This window comes from Oratosquilla oratoria, chromosome 1 (genome assembly GCF_046742065.1).
Source record: "Oratosquilla oratoria isolate Oo_2021 chromosome 1, ASM4674206v1, whole genome shotgun sequence".
In the NCBI taxonomy this organism is placed as follows: Eukaryota; Metazoa; Arthropoda; class Malacostraca; order Stomatopoda; family Squillidae; genus Oratosquilla; species Oratosquilla oratoria.
The window spans coordinates 91,042,992-91,060,728 of record NC_134777.1 but is presented as its reverse complement, the minus strand read 5'-3'; the positions used below and the strand labels follow the sequence as shown (position 1 = coordinate 91,060,728).

At 38.0% G+C, this 17,737-nt stretch overlaps 1 protein-coding gene across 2 annotated transcripts in view; it reads right to left on the bottom strand.

Annotated features, from left to right (window-relative positions):
• Positions 1-716: 716 nt before the first annotated feature.
• Positions 717-17,737, bottom strand: part of LOC143021239 (uncharacterized) — an 84,884-nt gene continuing 67,863 nt past the window's right edge. Inside the window, exon 4 of one of the 2 annotated variants that reach the window (XM_076178659.1) lies at positions 717-1,761. In XM_076178659.1, the coding sequence (XP_076034774.1) occupies positions 1,280-1,761 (482 nt within the window). In that variant the 3' untranslated portion in view covers positions 717-1,279. The remainder of the gene's footprint in view (positions 1,762-17,737) is intronic. The other variant, XM_076178797.1, reaches the window with a different exon arrangement.

Genomic DNA, 17,737 nt, shown 5'->3' with positions numbered 1-17,737 from the left:
GTTTGAGTGATCATTTGTCACTCCGCACAGTTTTGTATCATCAGCAAATTTGGAAACAGTAGATTTTAGTCCACGGTCTATATCATTTATATATACTATGAATAGAAGTGGCCCAAGAACGGAACCCTGAGGAACTCCACTTGCAACACTTTTCCATCCAGAAGTATTTCCATTTAAAACAACTCTCTGTTTTCGACCATTCAACCAATTACTAGTCCAACCTAATAGGCTACCACTTATTCCATGCAAAGCTAATTTAGTAAGTAGTCTTTCGTGTGGGACGGTATCAAAAGCTTTTGCAAAGTCTAGATATATTAAATCTATATTGTTTCTTTTGTCATAATTCGAGATAACTGTGTTGTAGAATTCGAGTAAGTTAGTCACGGAAGAACGTTTCCGTCTGAAACCATGCTGGCTATCATTTATCAAACGGTTACTTTCTAAATGATGTTCGATAGCATCTCTGATGATAGTTTCCATTATTTTTCCTACGATTGAAGTCAAACTTATAGGCCTATAGTTATTTTGTTTCTTTTTGTCACCTTTTTTAAATATGGGAGTAACGTTAGCTAGCTTCCATTCTCTTGGGACATCTCCGGATATGATGGATTTCTTGAAAATATATTCTAATGGAACAACAATCTCATTTTTTATTTCCTTTAAGATTCTTGGATGCCAACCGTCAGGCCCTGGTGTTTTATTAACTTTGAGTTTGTCTATACACCTTTTAATTTTTTCTTTTGTTATATTTACCGTAGTGAGTAAGTTTACCTCAGACTTTTCACAGGTTTCAGTTTGGAATTCACTTTGAGGTGTTTCGTTTACGAATACCGAGCTAAAATAATTGTTTAAGATATTACACATTCCTTCATTTGAATATTCAAGTTGACCGTCAGCAGATAATAGTGGACCAATGTGATTCCTAACAACCTTTTTATCTCTACTGTAACTATAGAATTCTTTGGGATTCTCTTTGGATTTATCAGCGATTTTCATTTCGTATTGTCGTTTTCTTTTTCTTATTGTCTTTTTAAATCTCTCTGTATTGATACATAATTTTCATAGTCATTCCTATCTAATCATACAAGAACATAATTCATTGGGGCCAGGAGATCCCTTTTGCCATGGTAATCCGTCGTCTGCTAATGTTGTATCATTCTTAATATGATCCTTGTGCATTAGATAATCATTGTCAATATTTTCTTACTCTTTTCAATGATGCTGACCCTACAAAATTAATAACAAAGATGAAGATGGGGAACCCTTAGCTCAGATGCGATTACCTTGGGTTTGCAATGCCATAAATACTGTTAATGCTCTCGAAACTCTCCGACCTCTTCAGCCGGTTAGCCGGAGGCGCGAACCTTTCATTTGGATTCCCTTCCTGCGCTGTTGTGGTCACCATTGCCATGCCCCCGCCAGATGTATCGGGAGTCCCTGACCAGGACTTTCTCCACCTGGGGGAACAGCAAACCAAAACCACGGCAGCCGTCACGATTACCAGGAGGATCCCTAGGGCGATGGTCGTGGCCATCAGAATCGTGGATTTGGACTGGGTCTTCGCAACCTCCTCCTGGGCCTGCACAAGCTCCTCTTGGGATTCAGCGTGCTTCTTCTTCAACCTATCTAGCTCCTTCTGGACTTCGGCATGTGAGTTCTCTGAGGTTTCAAGTTCCTTCTTGGTTTCGTTAAGGCTCTCCGATTGCTGCTGAAGGGTCTCAACAAGATCTTGCAGGGCACTCTCAGTGGCTTTGTTAATTCCTGTGGGAGAACGACTGTCAGTTACTAAAGTCTTAACAACTACAGGGAGAAGCTTCATTACAAGATAATCAAAGAAATCAAATTGGTCCTTTCCACTCTCTTAGACAGCCGTTGGAATTCGACCGAGGCAGCAGAAACCCAAGTGGGTAGAGGTTACTATAGGCAAGTACATATATATATATATATATATATATATATATATATATATATATATACATATATATAAATATACATATACATACACACACACACACACATATATATATGTATGTATGTATATATATATATATATATATATATATATATATATAAATGTAGTAGCACATTTGCAAATGACACACAGGAACCCACAGTCGGAGAAAATAAACTTCGAATAAAGAAGAATCCTATATTTTGGCTATCAACTGTAGCCCTCTTCAGGACAGTACATAAGACAGAGTACAGAGGGGACTTATAAGCTACAGAGAAGAAGAGATGCATAAATTGGCCAAAACAGGAGACAAATTGGAACCCATAATGCAACCGAATTTTTGACGGAAGAATTGGTCTTGAAAGGAATAAACATTTGAAGAAACACAAAGGCGGACTAAAGCAAGAATTTTGTTGACAGGGAGGGGGGAAATGTCTTGAAACTGTTGCAGTTTGGTTTCCAAAAATGTAAGTACATCATCGACATTAATGTCGATGATGTACTTCGGTTGCAGTATGGGTTCCAATTTGTCTCCTGTTTTGGCCAATTTATACATGGAGTATTTTGAGTGTACCCATTTGCCCGAAATGATTTGGCTCAGGTACGTAGACGATATCTTTTCGGCGTGGGATGACAGTTGGGGCCCATTTGAAGTGTTTCATGATAAATTGAACCAATTGACCCCGAATCTTAAATTTAAAGTTGAATGGGAAGAAGGACACCAAATCCCTTTCTTGGATATTTTGATCAGAAGAACTGATGATAATTTATTCTTTACAGTGTACCGTAAGCCCACCCACTCAGGGAGTTACCTTCACTTTTTTAGCAATCACCCTGACAATGTTAAGAAAAGTGTTGCCTCTGGCCTTTTCTTGAGGGCTTTCAGGATTTGCAGTCCTCAATTTCTGGACCATGAGATTGAGGGGATCAAATGTCAACTTGAGAAGTTGGCTTATCCACCTTGGTTTCTGGACCAAGCCCTCAGTAAGGCTAGGGCCAACCATTTTAAAACTTCCGTCCCCTCAAGTTTTCACCGCTCCTTTAAGGACATTTTAAAAATTCCATTCAATAACACCATCAGTTCTTCTACAAAGTTGTTTCCTCATGAACGTCTCACTATTGCCTATCCCTATCCTAACACCGTGCGTAAGCAAATTGTGAACGTTCAACAAAAACCGAAGGAGAGACTTGAGCACTAGATTGGCAGAACGTAAAAGGTCAATTAGGTATGGGCAAGAAAATTCGGCTGTATTTCTTCATGTCAAAAATAAGAATCATTCTTTCGACTGGGGTAAGGCTAGGTTAGTGTTCAAGTCCCACTGCGTTTTCAGGAGGAAAATAGTCGAATCAGCATTAATTGAGGAATGCCCTAATATTAATATTTCTAAAGGACAGTAGACACCTGACATCATCTCACGCGCAGCAGTTAGCAAGCTGGTGCGGACCTTACAACCCCCCTCTCCTCACCCCCTCCCTCCTCCGCCACCCCAGTTTGCCCCGCGCCTGAGTGAGGTCATCTGTCCACATCTCTTCTTCTCTGTAGCTCATAAGTCCCTTCTGTACTCTGTCTTATGTACTTTCCTGAAGATGGCTGCAGTTGTTAGCCAAAATATAGGATTCTTCTTTATTAGAAGTTTATTTTCTCCGACTGTGGGTTCCTGTGTGTCATATATATATATATATATATATATATATATATATATATATGTACACACATATATATATATATATATATGTGTGTGTGTGTGTGTGTGTGTTTGTGTGTGTGTGTGTGTGTGTGTGTGTGTGTGTGTGTGTGTGTGTGTGTTTGTGTGTGTGTGTGTGTGTGTGTGTGTGTGTGTGTGTGTGTGTGTGTGTGTGTGTGTGTGTGTGTGTGTGTGTGTGTGTGTGTGTGTGTGTGTGTGTATTTACCTAGTTGTATTTACCTAGTTGTATTTTACGGGAAGGGGAGCTATGCTCGTGGGGTCCCGTCTTCATATCTCATTTTATCTAAACTATTTTTAAATTCATGTATTGTTTTTGCACACACCACTTTCTCATCTAACTTGTTCCAACTGTCTATTACTCTGTGAGGAAAGCTGTTCTTTTTCAAATCTCTTCTATAGCTGTCTTTTTTTATTTTCTTTCCGTGTCCTCTTGTATTTCTGTCATCCCATTTTATCAGATTCTCTCTATCAGTAATTTCTATGCCTTTCATGATTCTGTAAATAGCTATCAAATCTCCTCTCTCTCTTCTTTGCTCTAGTGTCTGTAGTTTAAGTTTTTGTAGTCTCTCTTCATATGATAGTTTTGAGAGTGTTGGTGCCAGTTTTGTGATTGCTCTTTGTATTCTTTCAAGTTTTTTTATACATTTTTTTGTACTTGGTGACCATATCGTTGCTGCATATTCTAATCTTGGTCTTATCAGGGTGATTAGGATTTTCCTCACCATTTCTTCATCCAGGTATGTAAATCCCACTTTGATTGTTCTTATTAAATTATAAGTTTCTCCAAAAATCTTATTTATATGTTTCTCAGGTGACATATTATTCATAACAATGACTCCCAGGTCCTTCTCATTTTCTACTTTTTTTATTCCTTCTTCTCCCAAATTATATGATCCTGTTATTCTATTTTTGCTTTTTCCAAATTCCATTATACTACACTTTTTTGTATTGAACTCCATCTCCCACTTCCTACTCCATTCTTGTACTTTATTTAGATCCCTCTGTAGTGATTCACAATCTTCTTCAGTTTTCACTCTTTTCAGTAGTTTTGCATCATCTGCAAAGAAGCTCATATAGCTTTCAATTCCTTCATCCATATCATTAATATATATAGCAAACATTATTGGGGCCAGAACTGTTCCCTGCGGGACACCGCTTATTACTTCATTCCATTTTGAGTGCTGATCTCTTATCACTACTCTCATTTTTCTTTCTTGCAAAAAGTCTTCCATCCAATTTAGCAATTTACCTTGTATTCCTCCTTCATATTCTAATTTCTTAAGCAAGTTCTTATGTGGTACTTTGTCAAAAGCTTTTTTTAGGTCTAGAAATGCACAATCAGCCCATCCATCTCTTTCTTGTATTATATCTATTAGCCTTGAATAGAAACATATTAAATTGGTGACGCATGATCGTCCTTGTCTGAATCCAAATTGCCTTGGATTTAGTACGTTGTTTTTTTCCAAGTATTTTACCCATCTACTTTTGATAATTCTTTCACAAATTTTTGCTATTGTACTTGTTAGAGAGACTGGTCTATAGTTGGTAGGTTCTTCTTTATTTCCTCCTTTATATATAGGTACTATATTTGCTTTTTTCCAATCTTCTGGAACTTTTCCTTCTTTTAAGGAACTGCTTATTATGCTATGTATTTTGTCTGCCAGTTCATTCCTGCATTCTTTCAGAATCCAGTTTGCTATTTCATCTGGCCCATGCGATTTTCTGACATCAAAATTACCCAAGTGTGTCAATATTTCATTCTTTGTTACTTCTATTTCTTCCATAGGGGGGACTTTCTCTTTCCACTCAATCTCTTCAGGTTGTATATTTTCCCTTGTAAACACTGATTTAAAATGTTTGTTCATAATTTCTGCCATTTCCATTTCCTCAGTGTATTCAACTCCTCCTTGTCTCAATTTCTCCAAGTCTTGTTTGTTTTTCAGTTTATTGTTTACAAATCTGTAGAATAGTTTTGGTTGATCTTTACACTTTTCTATAACATCTTTTTCATATTTTCTTTTTTTCTCTCTGCACTTTTGTACATATTCATTTCTATAACCAGTATATATTTTCCATTTTTCAGGTCTTCTGTCTTTTTTCCATCTGGTCCAGGCTTTGTCTCTTTTGTCTTTTAACTCCCTACAACTTTTGTTGTACCAGCATTTTACATATTCTTTTTCTTGTTTTTGTCTTGGGACATACTTTTCCACTCCTTTTTTGTAAATTTTTGTCAAAATATTCCATTTCTCTTCCACTGATGTTTCTTCTTTGTATATTTCTTCCCAGTTTTCTTGTTGGAAGAATTCTCTTATTTTATCAAAGTTTGTTTTTTCATACATCATTCTTCCTTTTCTATATTGTTCATTTCTTTTCATATATTTTTCTTCATTAAGTTCCAGTTCAATCAATATGTGGTCACTTTTACCTATTGGTGTTTTATATTCAATCTTGTCCACTATTCTAGGTTCAGATGTAATTATTAAGTCTAGCCTCGATGGTTCTTCTTCATTTCTATACCTAGTGTTCTCTTGTATCCATTGTGTCATTGAATGGTCAGTAATCATCTCAAGTAGAGCATTTCCCCATGAGTCATCACCACTCTTTACTGTCATTTCTTCCCAGCAGATTTCTTTGCAATTAAAGTCGCCCATCATAACTATTCTTCCTCCGTCTTCCATTATTTTAGTTAATGCTATCTTTGTGTCCTCTAGCATACTTTTATATTCACTCTCCTCCCATGAGGCTGTTTTCGGAGGCACATAATTGATCACAAATTTTCTGTTCTTCTTATCTCTGTCTTCCACTTCTATCATAATCATCTCTACTGTATTCTTTCCATATATGACACCTTTCACGTTTATATCCTTCTTAGTCAGGAACATAACTCCACCCCCTTGCTTTTTCTCTCTGTTTCTAATCCAATAATTGTATGCATCATGTCCTACACTGTTGGGTGGTAGTGGGCCTTTTAATTTTGTTTCTACAATTCCCATTATGTCCGGTTCTTTTTCTTTCAAATAATCATTCAGCTCATTCAATCCTGTTATTAATCCATCTATATTTGTGTAAGACACTCTTAGTTTTCTGCCACTTCCATTGTGTTCTCTGTTTCCCTTATGTTTTTCTTTTGTATGTCGAACTTCCTTAGTTTCATGTTCACTACTCTCCAATAGAATCTCTCTTTCTCTGACTCCGTTCTGTTCTCGTTTTTTGTCTTAGCTTCCAGTCTTTTCTGCTTTTCTTCCTCTCTTTCCTCTTTATTCATTTCTCTTTTTATCCATATCTTTTTGTGTTGTTCACTTGTTGCTAGTTTCCCTGTTTTGGATAAGATATTCTCTGCCGTTGTTTGTGACTTGAATTTAATCTTAATTGGTCTGGTCTTGTCTGTGCTATACTTTCCGAGTCTAAATTTCTCTTCGATTTGTTTCATAATTCCTGGTTCATCTTCCTGAACTGATTGTAGTAATTGGCTTACTTTTTCATTTTCCTCTTTGATTCTTGTGGTTCTATCTGTGTTGTGTTTCTCTTCCATTCCTAATATAATTATACATTTCTTCTTGTCTGCTAAATCCCTTACTATATTCTCCTTTTGTCTCATCACTTTAATAACTGAGTCTTTAGTATGTTCTTTCAATTGCTGTTTGACTATGTCAGTGAATGAAATCTTATTTCCTTCTTGGGTTTGCTTCCAATTTTTACTTTCTTTAGCTATTGTTTTCTCTGTTTTCTTTACTATTCTTCTTCAATTCTTCATTCTCCCCCTTTACCTCTCTTAACTGTCTTTTTAGTTCTTCTATTTCATCAGTTAAGTTTTTATTCGCCTTTTCCAGTTCTTCCAATCTTTCAACCCTTTTTAAAATGGTGTTCATATGACCTAACCTACTCTCCAAGTCCTCGATCACCTTATCAACCTTCTTCTCTAGTCTTGTCAGTCGGGGGGGGTTTGTGTCCCCCCCACTCTCTTTAAATCCCTTGAAAATATTCTCATCACTTTCTGCTATATTGCTCCTATCTATACCTCTAATCTTCACATTCCTATTAGACATGTTATCATCCAACTCGTCTTGGGGTCAGTTGTCTACCTTACGGCGGCCCGTCAGGGCCATTTCCTCCACCTCCTCATTACCTTCCATTTCCCCAGCAATCCCTCCCCCTCTCCTCTTTCCTTACTTTCCCACTACCTCACGAGCAATTCCCCCCCCCCCTGCAAATACAAAACGGCACTTCTCTTTGCGTTGGTATCCACAATCTGCACTTTTCTTCAGAGCGTTCTTCAAGCCGTCCGTTCGTTGAAAGTGTGTGTGTGTGTGTGTGTGTGTGTGTGTGTGTGTGTGTGTGTGTGTGTGTGTATTTACCTAGTTGTATTTTACGGGAAGGGGAGCTATGCTCGTGAGGCCCCGTTTTCATATCTCATTTTATCTAAACTATTTTTAAATTCATGTATTGTTTTTGCACACACTGCTTTCTCATCTAACTTGTTCCAATTGTCTATTACTCTGTGAGGAAAGCTGTTCTTTTTCAGATCTCTTCTATAGCTGTCTTTTTTTTATTTTCTTTCCATGTCCTCTTGTATTTCTATCATCCCATTTTATCAGATTCTCTCTATCAGTAATTTCCATGCCTTTCATGATTCTGTAAATAGCTATCAAATCTCCTCTCTCTCTTCTTTGCTCTAGTGTCTGTAGTTCAAGTTTTGCTAGTCTGTCTTCATATGATAGTTTTGAGAGTGTTGATGTCAATTTTGTAATTGCTCTTTGTATTCTTTCAAGTTTTTTTATACATTATTTTGTACTTGTTGACCATATCGTTGCTGCATATTCCAATCTTGGTCTTATAAAGGCGATTAGAATTTTCTTCACCATTTCTTCATCCAGGTATGTAAATGCAACTTTGATTGTTCTTATTAAATTATAAGTTTCTCCAAAAAGCTTGTCTATATGTTTCTCAGGTGACATATTATTCATAACAATGACTCCCAGGTCCTCATTTTCTACTTTTTTTATTCCTTCTTCTCCCAATTTATATGATCCTGTTATTCTGTTTTTGCTTTTTCCAAATTCCATTATACTACACTTTTTAGTATTGAACTCCATCTCCCACTTCCTACTCCATTCCCGTACTTTATTTAGATCACTCTGTAGTGACCCACAATCTTCTTCCGCGTTCATTTTTTTTTCAATAGTTTTGCATCATCTGCAAAGAAGCTCATATAGCTTTCAATTCCTTCATCCATATCATTAATATATATAGCAAACATTATTGGGGCTAGAACTGTTTCTTGTGGAACACCGCTTATTACTTCATCCCATTTTGAGTGTTGGTCTCTTATCACTACTCTCATTTTTCTTTCTTGCAAAAAGTCTTCCATCCATTTAAGAAGTTTTCCCTGTATTCCTCCTTCAGTTTCTAATTTCTTAAGCAACTTCTTATGTGGTACTTTGTTAAAAGCTTTTTTTAGGTCCGTCTCTTTCTTGTATTATATCTATTAGCCTTGAATAGACACATATTAAATTGGTGACGCATAATTGTCCTTGTCTGAATCCAAATTGCCTTGGATTTAGCACATTGTTTCTATATACATACAAAATTAAAACATTTCAAAAGTGACACTTTTTAAAAATGTTACATGCAATGGACGATCATCGTTAGGCCATGGACGATCATCGTTGAGCCATGGACGATCATCGTTAAGCCGTGGACGATCATCGATGAGTCAAGAGCGATCATCGTTGAGCCATGGATGATCATCGTTGAGCCGTGGACGATCATCGTTGAGCCATGGACGATCATCGTTGGGCCGTGGACGGTCATCGTTGAGCTGGGTATGATGATCGTTGAGCCGTGAACGATCATCGTTGAGCAATGGACGATCATTGTTGAGCCATGAACGATCATCGTTGAGTCAAGAACGATCATTGTTGAGCCATGTGCGATCATCGTTGAGCCATGACCGATCATCGTTGAGCCATGGACGATCATCATTGAGCCATGGACGATCATCGTTTGGCCGTGGACGATCATCGTTGAGCCGTGGGTGATGATCGTTGAGTCAAGAACGATCATCGTTGAGCCATGGACGATCATTGTTGAGCCGTGGACGATCATTGTTGAGCCGTGGACGATCATCGTTGAGCTATGGACGATCATCGTTGAACCATGGACGATCATCGCTGGGCCGTGGACGATCATCGTCGAGTCGTGTATGATGATCGTTGAGCAAGGGGCGATCATCGTTGAGCAATGGACGATCATCGTTGAGCCGTGAACGATCAACGTTGAGCAATGGACGATCATCGTTGAGCCGTGGACGATCATCTTCTTCTTCTTCTTTGCGTTCTTCTTCTTGGCGTTCTTCTTCTTCTTCTTCTTTATCGCGTTCTTCTTCTTCTTCGCGTTCTTCGTGTTCTTCATCTTCGCGTTCTTCGTGTTCTTCGCGTTCTTCTTCGTGTTCTCCTTCGCGTTCTTCTTCGTGTTCTCCTTCGCGTTCTTCTTCGCGTTCTTCTTCTTCACGTTCTTCTTCGCGTTCTTCTTCGCGTTCTTCTTCTTCTTCTTCTTCTTCTTCTTCTTCTTCTTCTTCTTCTTCTTCTTCTTCTTCTTCTTCTTCTTCTTCTTCTTCTTCTTCCTCTTCTTCTTCTTCTCCTTCTTCTTCTTCTTCTTCTTCTTCTTCTTCTTCTTCTTCTTCTTCTTCTTCTTCTTCTTCTTCTTCTTCTTCTTCTTCGCTCTCTTTTTCTTCTTCTTCGCTCTCTTTTTCTTCTTCTTCTTCTTCTTCTTCTTCTTCTTCTTCTTCTTCTTCTTCTTCTTCTTCTTCTTCTTCTTCTTCTTCTTCTTCTTCTTCGCGTTCTTCTTCGCGTTCTTCGCCTTGTTCTTCTTCTTCTTCTTCGTCTTCTTCTTCTTCTTCTTCTTCTTCTTCTTCTTCTTCTTCTTCTTCTTCTTCTTCTTCTTCTTCTTCTTCTTCTTCTTCTTCTTCTTCGCGTTCTTCGCGTTCTTCTTCTTCGCGTTCTTCGCGTTCTTCTTCTTCTTCTTCTTCTTCTTCTTCTTCGCGTTCTTCTTCTTCTTCGCCTTCTTCTTCTTCTTCTTCTTCTTCTTCTTCTTCTTCTTCTTCTTCTTCTTCTTCTTCTTCTCCTTCTTCTTCTTCGCAGTCTTCTTCTTCTTCTTCCCCTTTCATCTTCTTCTTCTTCTTCGCTTTCTTTTTCTTCTTCTTCTTTGCGTTCTTCTTCTTCTTCTTTGAGTACTTCTTCTTCTTCTTCTTCTTCTTCTTCTTCTTCTTCGCGTTCTTCTTCGCGTTCTTCTTCTTCTTCTTCGCGTTCTTCGCGTTCTTCTTCTTCTTCTTCTTCGTGTTCTTCTTCTTCGCGTTCTTCTTCTTCTTCTTCGTCTTCTTCGCCTTCTTCTTCTTCTTCTTCTTCTTCTTCGCCTTCTTCTTTTTCTTCTTCTTCTTCTTCTTCTTCTTCTTCTTCTTCTTCTTCTTCTTCTTCTTCTTCTTCTTCTTCTTCTTCTTCTTCTTCTTCTTCTTCTTCTTCTTCTTCTTCTTCGCGTTGTTCTTTTTCTTCTTCTTCTTCTTCTTCTTCGCGTTCTTCTTTTTCTTCTTCTTCTTCTTCTTCTTCTTCTTCTTCTTCTTCTTCTTCTTCTTCTTCTTCTTCTTCTTCTTCTTCTTCTTCTTCTTCTTCTTCTTCGTCTTCTTCTTCTTCGTCTTCTTCTTCTTCTTCGCGTTCATCTTTTTTCTTCTTCTTCTTCTTCTTCTTCTTCTTCTTCTTCTTCTTCTTCTTCTTCTTCTTCTTCTTCGCGTTCTTCTTCTTCTTCTTCTTCTTCTTCTTCGCGTTCTTCTTCTTTTTCTTCGCGTTCTTCTACTTCGCGTTCTTCTTCTTCGTGTTCTTCTACTTCGCGTTCTTCTTCTTCTTCTTCTTCTTCTTCTTCTTCTTCTTCTTCTTCTTCTTCTTCTTCTTCTTCTTCTTCTTTGCGTTCTTCTTCGTGTTCTTCGCGTTCTTCTTCTTCTTCGTGTTCTTCGCGCTCTTCTTCTTCGTGTCCTTCTTCTTCTTCACGTTCTTCCTCGCGTTCTTCGCGTTCTTCTTCGCGTTCTTCGCGTTCTCCTCGGCCTCGGGGCGGAACCCCAACACGGAATCCCCAGCACGGGATCATAGTTAAGTCGTGGACGATCATCGTTGAGTCAAGAACGATCATCGTTGAGCCGTGGAAGATCATCGTTGAGCCGTGGACGATCATCGTTGAGCCATAGATGATCATCCTTGGGCCGTGAACGATCGTCGTTGAGCCGTGTATAATGATCGTTGAGCCGTGAACGATCATCGTTGAGCAATGGACGATCATCGTTGAGCCATGGACGATCATCGTTGAGTCAAGAACGATCATTGTATAGCCATGGGCGATCATCGTTGAGCCGTGGACGATCATCGTTGAGCTATGGACGATCATCGTTACTAATCTACTACTAATGAAAATTAAACCATTTCAAAGGTAACACATTTTAAAAATGTTACATGTCTGTAAGTCCTCCGAGGTCGTAAGTTCTCCGAGGCAGTAAGCCTTTTTAGGCTGTAAATTATCCGAAGGTGTAAGTTCTCCGAGGGTGCAAGTCCTCCGAGGATGCAAGTCCTCCCAGGGTGCAAGTCCTCCCAGGGTGCAAGTCCTCCGAGGTTGCAAGTCCTCCGAGGTTGCAAGTCCTCCGATGGTGCAAGTCCTCCGAAACTGTAAGCCCTTCGAGGCTGCAAATCCTCCGAGGTCGTAAGTCCTACGAGGGTGCAAGTCTTCTGAAGTTGCAAGTCCTACGAGGTTGTAAATCCTCCAAGATAATAAATCTTCCAAGGTAATAAGTCCTTCAAGGTAATAAGTCCTCCAAGGTAATAAGTCCTCCAAGATAATAAGTCCTCAAGGGAACAAGTCCTCCAAAGTAACAAGTCCTCCAAGGTAACAAGTCCTCCAAGGTAACAAGTCCTCCAAGGTAACAAGTCCTCAAAGGTCGCAAGTCTTCAGTGTTCGCAAGTCCTCAGTGGTCGCAAGTCCTCAGTGGTTGCAAGTCCTCAGTGGTCGCAAGTCCTCAGTGGTTGCAAGTCCTCAGTGGTCGCAAGTCCTCAGTGGTCGCAAGTCCTCAGTGGTTGCAAGTCCTCAGTGGTCGCAAGTCCTCAGTGGTCGCAAGTCCTCAGTGGTTGCAAGTCCTCAGTGGTCGCAAGTCCTCAGTGGTCGCCATGTTCCCTTGAACTGACCAGGACAAAAAAAAAAAATTGTCCCTCGGGTTCGGCCTCGGCCTCGGGGTAGAACCCCAACACGGGATCCCCAGCACGGGATCCCTATCGTAGGATTAGAGCGCGGAGCGCTGCAGCCGTAGGCCACTGTTTGCGCAGTCAAGCCCCCGGCTTGTTTTTCTAAATATTTTACCCATCTACTTTTGACCATTTTTTCACAAATTTTTGCTATTGTACTTGTTAGAGAGACTGGTCTATAGTTGGTAGGGTCTTCTTTATTTCCCCCTTTATATATAGGTACTACATTTGCTTTTTTCCAATCTTCTGGAACTTTTCCTTCTTTCAAGGAACTGTTTATTATGCTATGTATTTTGTCTGCCAGTTCATTCCTGCATTCTTTCAAAATCCAGTTTGCTATTTCATCTGGTCCATGCGATTTTCTGACATCAAGATTACTCAAGTGTTTCATTATTTCATTCTTTGTTACTTCTATTTCTTCCATAGGGGGGACTTTCTCTTTCCATTCGATCTCTTCGGGTTGTATGTTCTCCCTTGTAAACACTGATTTAAAATGTTTGTTCATGATTTCCGCCATTTCAATTTCCTCTGTATATTGAACTCCTTGTCTTAATTTCTCCAAGTCTTGTTTGTTTACATTTCTTTACATTTTTCTATAACATCTTTTTCATATTTTCTCTTTTCCTCTCTCCACGCTTGTACATATTCATTTCTATAACAAATATATATTTTCCATTTTTCAGGCCTTTTGTCTTTTTTCCATCTTGTCCAAGCTTTGTCTCTTTTGTCTTTTAACTCCCTACAACTTTTGTTTTACTAGCACTTTAAATATCCTTTTTTTTTTTTTTTTTTTTATCTTAGGACATACTTTTCTACTCCTTTTTTATCAATTTTTGTCAAAATATTCCATTTCTCTTCCACTGTTGTTTCTTCTTTGTACATTCTTTCCCAGTCTTCTTTTTGAAAGAATTCTCTTATTTTATCAAAGTTTTTTCTTTCATACATCATTCTTCCTTTTCTATATTGTTCATTTCTTTTCATGTATTTTTCTTCATTTAGTTCCAGTTCAATCAATATGTGGTCACTTTTACTTATTGGTGTTTTATATTCAATCTTGTCCACTATTCTAGGTTCAGATGTAATTATTAGGTCTAGTCTCGATGATTCTTCTTCATTTCTATACCTAGTGTTCTCCTGTATCCACTGTGTCATTGTATGGTCAGTAATCATCTCAAGTAGAACATTTCCCCATGAGCCGTCTCCACCTTTTACTGTCATCTCTTCCCAGAAGACTTCTTTGCAATTAAAGTCGCCCATCATAACTATTCTTCCTCCCTCTTCCATTATCTTATTTAATGTTATCTTTGTGTCCTCTAACATACTTTTATGTTCACTCTCTTCCCACGATGCTGTTTTCGAAGGCACATAATAAATCACAAACTTTCTGTTCTTCTTATCTCTGTCTTCCACTTCCATCATAATCATCTCTACTGTATTCTTTCCATATGTGACACACCTCACGTTTATATCCTTCTTAGTCAGGAACATAACTCCACCCCCTTGCTCTGTCTCTCTGTTTCTAATCCAATAATTATATGCATCATGTCCTACACTGTTGGGTGGTAGTGGACCTTTTAATTTTGTTTCTACAATTCCCATTATGTCCGGTTCTTTTTTCCTTCAGATAATCATTCAGCTCATTCAATCCTGTTATTAATTCATCTATATTTGTGTAAGACACTCTTAGTTTTCTGCCACTTCCATTGTGTTCTCTGTTTCCCTTTTGTTTTTCTCTAGTATTTCGAATTTCCTTACTTTCATATTCACTACTCTCTAATAAAATCTCTCTTCTTCTGACTCTGTTCTGTTCTCGTTTTTTTTTTTCTTAGCCTCATGTCTTTTCATATTTTCCTCCTCTCTTTCCTCTTTATTTATTTCTCTTTTTATCCATACCCTTTCTATATTGTTCATTTTCTGCTAGTTTCCCTGTTTTTGATAAGGTATTCTCAGCCGTCGTTTGTGACCTGAATTTAATCTTAATTGGTCTGGTCTTATCTGTGCTATATTTTCCTAGTCTAAACTTCTCTTCAATTTGTTTCATGATTTCAGGTTCATCTTCCTGAACTAATTCTAGTACACTGCTTACTTTTTCATTTTCCTCATTGATTCTTGTGGTTCTATCTGGGTCATGTTTATCTTCCATTCCTAATATAATTATACATTTCTTTTTATCTGCTAAGTCTCTTACTATATTCTCCTTCTGTCTCATCACTTTAATAACTAAGTCTTCAGTTTGTTCTTTCATTTGTTGTTTGATTATGTCAGTAAATGCAATTTTACTGTTTTCTTGGATTTTTTCCAACCCTTTTTTTGTCTTTACTATTCCTCTTTAATTCTTCATTCTCCTCTATTACTTCTTTTAACTGTCTTTTTAATTCTTCAATTTCTTTAGTTAAGTTTTTGTTCGCCTTCTCTAGTTCTTCCAATGTTTCAACACTTTGCGCAATCTTTGTTATCCTACCGAACCTAATCTCCCAATGTTCGGTCATTTGATCAAGCTTTTCCTCTAGTTTTGCCAGTCGGGGGAGTTTGGTATCAGCTGCCCCCTCATTAAATCCTTGGAAGTTATTATCCTCACCTTCCATTGAATTGCTCTTGTCTATGTTTCTAATCTCTACATTTTTGTTAGTCCCGTCATCAAAACCCAAATCCTCGGTCTGCCTTTTGTTTACAAGCCGTCTGGCCTCTTGGACCAAGTCTTCCCCGTCCTCATTTCCTTCCATTTCCCTCAGTAATCCCTCCCCTTCTCCTTTTTCCTCACTTTCCCACTACACCACGAGCAATCCCCCCCTTGTAAATACAATGGGTATTTCCTTTGCTTTGGGATCCACGAAAATTTCACTTTTCCTTCAGAACGTCCTCTACACCGTCCATTCGATGAAGTGTGTGTGTGTGTGTGTGTGTGTGTGTGTGTGTGTGTGTGTGTGTGTGTGTGTGTGTGTGTGTGTGTGTGTGTGTGTGTGTGTGTGTGTGTGTGTGTATTCACCTAGTTGTATTCACCTAGTTGTATTCACCTAGTTGTATTTTACGGGAAGGGGAGCTATGCTCGTGGGGTCTCGTCTTCATATCTCATTTTATCTAAACTATTTTTAAATTCATGTATTGTTTTTGCACACACCACTTTCTCATCTAACTTGTTCCAACTGTCTATTACTCTGTGAGGAAAGCTGTTCTTTTTCAAATCTCTTCTATAGCTGTCTTTTTTTATTTTCTTTCCGTGTCCTCTTGTATTTCTGTCATCCCATTTTATCAGATTCTCTCTATCAGTAATTTCTATGCCTTTCATGAGTCTGTAAATAGCTATCAAATCTCCTCTCTCTCTTCTTTGCTCTAGTGTCTGTAGTTCAAGTTTTTCTAGTCTCTCTTCATATGATAGTTTTGAGAGTGTTGGTGCCAGTTTTGTAATTGCTCTTTGTATTCTTTCAAGTTTTTTTATACATTTTTTTGTACTTGGTGACCATATCGTTGCTGCATATTCCAATCTTGGTCTTATCAGGGTGATTAGAATTTTCTTCACCATTTCTTCATCCAGGTATGTAAATGCAACTTTGATCGTTCTTATTAGATTATAAGTCTCTCCGAAAATCTTATTTATATGTTTCTCAGGTGACATATTATTCATAACAATGACTCCCAGGTCCTTCTCATTTTCTACTTTTTTTTATTCCTTCTTCTCCCAATTTATATGCTCCTGTTATTCTGTTTTTGCTTTTTCCAAATTCCATTATACTACACTTTTTTGTATTGAACTCCATCTCCCATTTCCTACTCCATTCTTGTACTTTATTTAGATCTCTCTGTAGTGATTCACAATCCTCTTCAGTTTTCACTCTTTTCAGTAGTTTTGCATCATCTGCAAAGAAGCTCATATAGCTTTCAATTCCTTCATCCATATCATTAATATATATAGCAAACATTATTGGGGCCAGAACTGTTCCCTGCGGAACACCGCTTATTACTTCATCCCATTTTGAGTGCTGGTTTCTTATCACTACTCTCATTTTTCTTTCTTGCAAAAAGTCCTCCATCCAATTTAGTAGCTTGCCCTGTATTCCTCCTTCAGTTTCTAATTTCTTAAGCAACTTCTTATGTGGTACTTTGTCAAAAGCTTTCTTTAGATCTAAAAATGCACAGTCCGCCCATCCATCTCTTTCCTGTATTATATCTATTAGTCTTGAATAGAAACATATTAAATTGGTGACGCATGATCGTCCTTGTCTGAATCCAAATTGCCTTGGATTTAACACTTTGTTTTTTTCTAAATATTTTACCCATCTACTTTTGATAATTCTTTCACAAAGTTTTGCTATTGTACTTGTTAGAGAGACTGGTCTATAGTTGGTAGGTTCTTCTTTATTTCCTCCTTTGTATATAGGTACTATGTTTGCTTTTTTCCAATCTTCTGGAACTTTTCCTTCTTTCAAGGAACTATTTAGTATGCTATGTATTTTGTCTGCCAGTTCATTCCTGCATTCTTTTAGTATCCAGTTTGCTATTTCATCTGGTCCATGCGATTTTCTGACATCAAGATTACTCAAGTGTGTTAATATTTCATTCTTTGTTACTTTTATTTCTTCCATAGGGGGGACTTTCTCTTTCCATTCGTTCTCTTCAGGTTGTATGTTCTCCCTTGTAAACACTGATTTAAAATGTTTGTTCATAATTTCCGCCATTTCCATTTCCTCAGTGTATTCAACTCCCTCCTGTCTTAATTTCTCCAAGTCTTGTTTGTTTTTCAGTTTATTGTTTACAAATCTGTAGAATAGTTTCGGTTGATCTTTACACTTTTCTATATCTTTTTCATATTT